Here is an 8,625-nt window from a genome sequence, read left to right on the forward strand (position 1 = left end):
TGGAGGCATTTCCTCAACTGAAGCTCCTTTCTCTGTGATAACTCCAGCTGTATCAAGTTGACACACAAAACCTGCCAGTACAGGGCTTGTATAGAGTCTCAGAGGTTTTGTCCATTATCATTATTGTGAAAAGCATACTACAAAGCATGGTGAAATGCACACAGACATGGTACTTGAGAAGTAGCTAAGAATTCTACATATTGATCCACAGTCAGTAAGAAGAGGCACACACTGGTTGTAAGCTTTTGAAACCTCAATTACGACCCCAATGACACACTCCAATGATGCCACAGTTCTTAATCCTTTAAAAAAGTGCTACTGCCTGAAGACTAAGCATTCAAATCTATGAACCCTTAGGACAATTCTTATTCCAACCACCACACATGAGAAAGTAAAGACAACAGGAGCTTAAAGCAGCTGGTCATGGTCTATCCAGTCAGGAAGCCGGAGATAGATGGAGTTGTTCTCAGGGAATTTTCTAATAATACAATATCGCAGTCAAGCACGTGCTTCCAACCATAATCAGCAGGTCTTCTGACTTCAATTAAACTAATCAAGATAAGTCCTGCAAATGAACGACCTGAGGCTTGCCTCCCACATGATTCTAGAACTCATGGTGTTTACAATTGAGATGTAAGCACTACTTCTTGACCCCTGTCTACATAAAACACTAAATTTAAACACATAATTTGCTTATTTTGTCTGGGCAGCCCATGAATTGAAGTCATAAGACAACTTTCAGAGGTTATTGCCTCTTTCTATTTTGTTGGTACTAGGAATACTAATATGGGTGTGGGTCTTGTTGGCAATTCAGCTTGTTCCCAAAGTCAACATGGTAGCTCTATCCAAAAAGCTTTAAATCATAACATTCCTTCCCTTTCCCCAACCTTACTTTCATCTCATAAGTAAAATAGGCTACAATTTGAAAGGTCCACAAAGTATTTAATAATTTCAACACTATGAAAGCCCACAGTCCATGTGTCACGTGAGACTCAAGGCAATCTCTTGACTGTGAGCTCCTACAATGGAAAAACAAATCACTATTTTTACCACACACTGGCACAGAACAAACATTCAATTTCTAAGACAGAAGAAACAAAAGACAGCAAGGACTATCAACTCCAAGTCTTCAAGGACAAACACGGAGTCTAACAGCTCCACTTTTGACATGATTGTATGAATGCTTTGTATGACATGATTGTTCCAAAGGCTTTACCACATTGCCCCAACTTATAGGCTTCTATTCAGCATGAAGCTTTTGATAAACTTTAGGGTCTCAAGAAGTGTTAACTTTTATTTTTTAAACATTTTAACATTTGTACTTCACTCCAGGTTGAACTACTTTATGTTGAGAAATATAAGAACGCTTTTTAAAGGGTGTGCAACATTTTTCACAGGTGGAATTTCAGTCTAGTATGAATTGTGAGTTGATTCAAAAGTACTTAGTAAGTCCAGAAGACCTTGGCACATTCTTCACATTTGTATGGTTTCTTTGACAGATGAATTCTTTAGTGTTGGTTAAGATCATAAGACTGGTAATAGGTTTTTCAATATTATTTACATTTGTAATGTTTGTCTCCAGTAAGAATCATCCCATGTTTGGTCATACAATGGGACTTCTAAACTAATTGCCACACTCTTTACATTCATATGGGTTTTTTTTTTTCCTCCAGAACAAATACTTTGACGATCCCTAAAGTTTTTGTTGAGCATTTCCCCATATTCTTTGCATTTGTATATGTTATCCACATTGTGAGTTAATTTGGAAAGACATAAGTATGACTTTGTAGAGCAAGCTTTTCCACATTACTCACATGTGTAATGTTTCTCCCCAGAATGGGCTATGAAATGAGTAGAAAGAATCTGAGAAGTTCTAAAGGACAGGACTTGTACTTCACGATTGTAGGGGTTCACATCTGAAATGGATTCTCTTGTGTTGAGAAGGTAATCATGGCCAATAGAAGGCCAGGCCACATGCTTCATACTTGTAGTTTCTCTCTATTGTATTGAATTCTCTTGTGTTTAGAAAGTGATGATAGAAAATGGAAGGCATTTGTACATCTTCTCACTAGTATGCTCTCTCTCCTGTAATGAATTTCCTTATGGTTGGAAAGTATTGATGGATAATAGAAGGCCTTGCCACATTCTTCACATTTGTATGATTTTTCTACTGTATGAGTTCTCTTGTGGTTAGAAAGTAATGATGAAAAATGGAAGGTGTTTCCACATACTCTGCACATTTATGGTTTCTCCCCTGTACAAATTTTCTTATCTTTGGAAATTCTTGATGAATAACTGAAGGCCTTCCCACATACTTCACTGTGGTAGGTATTCTCTCCTGTATGAACGATCTTGTGCTTAGAAAGTAAAGATGGATAATCAAAGGCCTTGCCACAAATTTCACACTTGTATGGTTTCTCTCCTGTATGAATTTTCTTATGGTTTGAAAGCCTTAATGGATTATGGAAAGCCTTGCCACATACTTCACAATTATAGGGTTTTTCTCCGATATGAATTCTCTTGTGTATAGAAAGTAATGATGGAAAGGAGAAGGCTTTTCCACATATTTCACATTTGTTTGGTTTTTCTCCTGTCTTAATTGTCTTAGGTTTGGAATGTCTTGATGGATAATCGAGTCTCTTTCCACATGCTTGACTGTAGTAGGGTTTCTCTCCTGTATGAATTACCTTATGCTTGGAAAGTCTTGATGGATAATAGAATGCCTTGCCACAAATTTCACATTTGTGGGTTTTTTCTCCTGAATGAATTCTCTTGTGATAAGAAAGTTTTGATGAAACATGGAATGCCTGGCCACATACTTCACATTTGTAGGGTTTTTCTTGAGTATGAATTCTCTTGTGCACTGACAGTGTTGATGTACAATGGAAGGCCTTGCCACATACTTCACATTTGTAGGCATTTTCTCCAGTATGAATTCTCTTGTGTACAGAAAGTGTAGATGGACAATAGAAGGCCTTGCCACATACTTCACACTTGTAAGGTTTTTCTCCAGTATGAATTCTCTTGTGTACCAAGAGTAATGATGGAAAGTGGAAGGCCTTTCCACATACTTCACACTTGTATGGTTTCTCTTCTGTATGAATTTTGTTATGTTTGGAAAGTCTTGATGGAGAACCAAAGGCCTTGTCACATATGTCACACTTGTAGGGTTTCTCTCCTGTGTGAATTATCTTGTGTTTACGAAGTGATGATGAAAAACAGAAGGCATTTCCACATATTTCACACTTGTATGGTTTCTCTTCTGTATGAATTTTCTTATGGTTGGAAAGTCTTGATGGATAATCAAAGGCCTTGCCACATACTTCACACTTATAGGGATTTTCTTCTGTATGAACTATCTTGTGTTTAGAAAGTATGGATGGATAATGGAAGGCCTTGCCACATACTTCACACTTGTATGGTTTCTCTCCTGTATGTATTTTCTTATGTCTGGAAAGTCTTGATGGATAATAGAAGGCCTTGCCACAGTTTTCACATTTGTAGGGTTTTTCTCCTGTATGAACTATCTTGTGTTGAGAAAGTAATAATGGATAATGGAAAGCCTTGCCACATATATCACACTTGCAGAGATTCTCTTTTGTATGAATTATTTTATGTTTAGAAAGTATGGATGGATAATGGAAGGTTTTGCCACAAACTTCACATTTGTAGGGTTTTTCTCCTGTATGAATTATTTTGTGTTGAGAGAGTTTTGATGGATCATGGAAGGCTTTGCCACATACTTCACATTTGTAGGGTTTCTCTCCTGTATGAATTCTCTTATGGTTAGAAAGTCTTGATGGATAATCGAAGGCCTTGCCACATACTTCACACTTGTGTGGTTTCTCTCCTGTATGAATTTTCTTATGGTTGGAAAGTCTTGATGGATAACGGAAGGCCTTGCCCAAGTCTTCACACTGGTAGGGTTTTTCTCCTGTATGAACTATCTTGTGTTGAGAAAGTAATGATGGACAATGTAAGGTCTTGCCACAATCTTCAGACTTGTAGGGTTTCTGTACTCTATGAATTCTTTTGTGTACAGAAAGCAATGAAGGAGTGTGGAAGGCTTTACTACATATTTCACAGTAGTAGGGTTTTTGTCCTGTATGATTTCTTTTGTGTGCAGAAAGTAATGATGGAAAATGGAAGGACTTGCCACATTCTTCACACTTGTAGTGCTTCACTCTTAAATGAATTCTCTGGTGATTCTGATATACTTTTTTGTGCTCAAAGCCTTTGCCACATTCTTTGCATGTATAGAATTTTCCCCCTGGTGAGGAAGGGTTGAGAAATGAATGTAAGCAGAGTAATATTCTGTATATTTACAATGCTAATTTTAAAAACAAACATTAACTCATAGTTCCAGTTGTCTATAAAAATGATATACTACATTCAAATTTCTATCTGTATTCATTGAAGCCTAATTTACAACACAGAATAGGTGAAAGTCATGTAAACTTCCACTGAATTATGACCACATAGAACATGGAAACAAAGGAATTTAACCTGACTCACACATGGAAGTAAAAGATATCAACTAAGAAAACCCTCATTAGCATTATACAAGTGCAAATCAACCCATTAAACAAATACAAAAGTTTTATGAATACTTAAAAAGAAAGTATAAAGTAGTGTAACTTGGAAAACACCTGAATAAAATTATATATATATATATATATATATATATATATATATATATATATACTAAGTATGTAGTTTGGTTTAGGAAGCTATGAACGTTAGGTGGCATTAGAGCACTTTCCATAACATGAAAGAATACATTTCAAGGATTCAAGGCAAAGAGTTTTATGCAAATCTTTTTCTTTTTTTCTTTCTTTTTTTTTTTTTTTAGGATTTTCTAACTTTATTTAAATGAGTTCACGTCAAACCCAGTAATCTGGTCTTACATAGAATTAAGTAAGAGAAAGGCAAAGGAAAATCAAAGTGACACCGGTTGCATAGATAAATCAGTTTCTAAAACGTAAAACTTAAATCCAAACTTAACACTATTTAAGGTTTTAATACAGCCTGATTTTAGAGGGTGGAAAAACTATTAAAACTTGTAAAATACCAACTCCCAATCTATTAGTAAAATTAAATTCTTTAAGGTATATTAAAATATTCTAGGAAGAAGGGCTAAGGTCACTAAAAATACAAAAGCAACTATAGAATTTTGCAGATCAGCCTTGGGGTGATGCTGTTTCCGCTGTGACCTGGGTTTCTTCTTGTGACTCAGGCTGGGCAGGGGTTTCTGAGCCTAAGTGAGGGCTTTCTTCTAGTTCGGCACTCTCCTCGGGTCCTCAGGAGTGGTACCTTCAGCCTCCTTGCTGGTATCAGCCTCCTCCTTGGTGGTATCAGCGCCCTCCTGGCTGTTATCAGCCCACTCCTGGCTAGTATCAGCCCCCTCATTGCAAACGTCAGCCTGGTCTGGGGCTGCACTCTCCACCTCCGGAGTAGACTCAAGGACACCCTCGGTGGTCTCCACTAGGGAAGCCTCGGTTATCTTTAGCTCAGGCTCTGAGCCGAATAGGGATGTCTCCACCAGGGGAGCTTTGCCAGGGGCCTCAGAGGCGGAGGCCGGAGACTCTTCCAGAAGCATAGCTGCAGCCTCTGGGACTTCCTCAGCATCTACTGATTCAGCTTCCCTTACAGCAGTGTCTCCAGGCTCTGAACACACTTGCTTCTGCCACATGCTCCTCCTTTTCACCTGCAAGTGGCTGCAACTCCGCCTTTGTTTGTTCTTTTGGTTCCATTACATGTTCTGTATGTCTGACTTGCTTTGATGTTAAAGCCTTGTAAGTGTAATATCCACCAGCACTGATTGTCATACCTACAACCAGGTAATAGATCATATTGGAGCCTGATGTTCCAGGAAATTTCCTGGATGACATTCCGCGAAGAGATTCGGAGATCAGGAATTCAAGACTGGAACCCAGGAAGTCTAATTTGGATTCAGAGGCCATCCTGAAAAAGGTCCTTATTCCCAAAGTTTCCAAGAAATTCGGAGAGCTGGCCCGAGACCCTCCCTCACTGTTCCTTCACTAGCCCAGGGTTCTGCAACTAGGTGCTGGCGGACTCGGGGCGCTGGTGCCCAGCCTGGATGGGTAGAGAAGTGTGGGGCACTCACCATCCTTCCCCAGCGGCGCGGAACCCGTGGGCGCCCTCTGGGGCAGCGCCAGAGTCTTGGACACAGCCCTGCGGAGACACATCGCTAGATGCCTTACACAAATCTTAGGGCACAATGTTTTTGTGGATTGTATAAAGATGATCCTATCTTTCAAACACTGATTTTTCTGCCTGTATATCTTCTTGTTGTCCATTCATGTCATTGTAATGCTTGTTTTCAGACTTTCTTGTTTTGTGTGTGTGTGTGTATATATATATATATATATTGTTCACCATTTATTTTCTGACTTGCCAATAAAAGCTAGTCAGCCAATGGCTGGGTTGAAGAGAGAATAGAGCTGGGACTTCTGGCAGCCCAAGGAAGAAGACACACACACCCACAGAACACACACCCACAAACATGCAGAAAGAGGGAGAAAGGGGCAGATATCTGTGAGGACAGGGTCCAGAGACACATGAAAAGAAATGTGAAGCCCAGAGAATCAGACCAATAGTAAAGTGCAACTATCATGGGGATTTTGACTGGGAGGCAGTCAGATTAATTTAGAGGATTAGAATCAATTATCAACTGCCCAGGAATTATGTTGTAAAGCTTATCAAATAACTCTATTGTCTCTGTCTCATTCATTTGGGAGCTAGCTGGGGATAGAGAAAAATCATCATTTTAAAAAATACATGTACACATATCTTATGAAAAACATAAATAGCCAAGTTAAAGATTACATGGAAAGGACAGAGGTTAAGCTGCTTTGGGAAACACAAGTTACTCTCATGGTAGAAGAAAACGAAGCTTATGGAACCCAAGACATCCTATATGTTACAGGATGTCCTCCTTTGAAGGAAAGAGAAAATTAGATCTTTAAAAGATGATGTACACCAGAATATTGTGTCTCAATGGCTTTATGTTGTATCTTAAAATTCCCTCCTCTGTTCTCTGACACCCTCCTTCTGACTCACCTGGGTGTACAGTGATGGCCGCTTGCCTCTTCACATCTGAAGGCTCTTGTATTTGTTCCAGAAATGTGACCAGGTATGGCTTAGAGGAAGCAAGACCTGTTTGTGGGAAAAGGGGACAACATTGTTACTATGTTCTCTTGGGAAATAAGATGTCCCTCCAAGATTGTACAAGGATGAGAAGGCACAAAAATAGGAGTATAGAGGATTACTTCTCATGTGTTTTCTGCTGGGCACATCAGAATGCTTAGGGGGAACTTGGAGTTCATGGGTTCCAAGCTTCATATCCCTCATTTACAGGGAGAACTTTTAAAACTGAAGTGTGTGACAGTCTCTTTAAGGCATACCACTTATTTTCTAATATAAATGATACATTTAATAGGGTGGTATGAACACAAGAAGTAGTTCTAAGCTACATGAATAATGTTCATTTTCCTTACAAGTAGCCTTATGAACCTCCCTGTTGAAAGCACAAGCTCCCATGAGATACTGCACAAAGGGAGCAATGTTCATGCTGACAATTAATTAAGAATTCATCATGGAAGTCATCCTCACCCAGAAATACAAGGTTCTTGTAATTCTCCAGCATCACGTCCCTGTACAATTTCCACTGAGCAGGACCCAGGCATTCCCATTCCTCTGCAGAGAAATATATAGCCACATCCCAGAATGACAACATGTCCTGAAGAAGAAAATAATAATTACCACTCATTATTGTTGGGGGTTTGTCTGGTGCTCCTATGTATTTAAATGATAACTTCTGTACCCCAAGCCCTGGCTGCCCCTAGAAAAGCAAATTCCCACATACACCAGTATTCCTTGTGTAAACTTTGGTCTCCAAATTTTAAAACTATTGGTTAAGTAAAACTGGCAATAGTCAATTATGGGAGAAAATAGAGGTAGGCAGAGCTTTGGTGACCAGGCTGGGGGTCAAAGGTAAGGACCACAATGAGGAGGAGAAATAGGGAAAGGAAGGAGAAGACGGGAAGGTCTCCATTAGACATAATAGACCTTTTAAAAAACATATTTATTTACTTTATGTATACGAGTACACTGAATCTGTCTTCAGACATACCAGAAGAGGGCATTGGATGCCATTACAGATGGTTGTGAGCCACCATGTGGTTGCTGGGAATTGAACTCAGGACTTCTGGAGGAGTAAGCAGTGCTCTTAACCACTGAGCCATCTCTCCAGCCCAACATAATAGATCTTGTAAAGTAAAATTCTCCTACCCCGACCCTAGACAGACCTGATCCTTGCTATTTGTCCAATTCCCAGCTATTACTTTGTCTTCTTTATGTCTTTCTTTCTCAGCCCTGGTCAGTTCATTGCCATTTGAGATCTTTATTCCCTTGGGTTCAGGACAACATTAGTACCCCCTAAGAGCCTAAGAGCTCCTTTCTCTCTCTCTCTCTCTCTCTCTCTCTCTCTCTCTCTCTCTCTCTCTCTCTCTCTCTGTTTTGTTTTGTTTTGTTTTTCGAGACAGGATTTCTCTGTGTAGCTCTGGCTGTCCTGGAACTCACTTTGTAGACCAGGCTGGCCTC

General features: G+C 39.4%; 1 protein-coding gene and 1 pseudogene across 1 annotated transcript in view; both read right to left on the reverse strand.

The window, feature by feature from the left end:
- Window positions 1–52: 52 nt before the first annotated feature.
- The window catches only part of LOC115029106 (zinc finger protein 728-like), a 45,079-nt gene continuing 36,506 nt past the window's right edge, over window positions 53–8,625 (reverse strand). Inside the window, 1 exon segment of the mRNA XM_029468592.1 lies at window positions 53–4,270. Within this exon segment, the coding sequence (XP_029324452.1) occupies window positions 2,241–4,270 (2,030 nt within the window). The 3' untranslated portion in view covers window positions 53–2,240.
- Window positions 5,181–6,209, reverse strand: LOC110308531 (annotated as a pseudogene).

This window comes from Mus caroli, chromosome 13, assembly GCF_900094665.2.
Source record: "Mus caroli chromosome 13, CAROLI_EIJ_v1.1, whole genome shotgun sequence".
In the NCBI taxonomy this organism is placed as follows: Eukaryota; Metazoa; Chordata; class Mammalia; order Rodentia; family Muridae; genus Mus; species Mus caroli.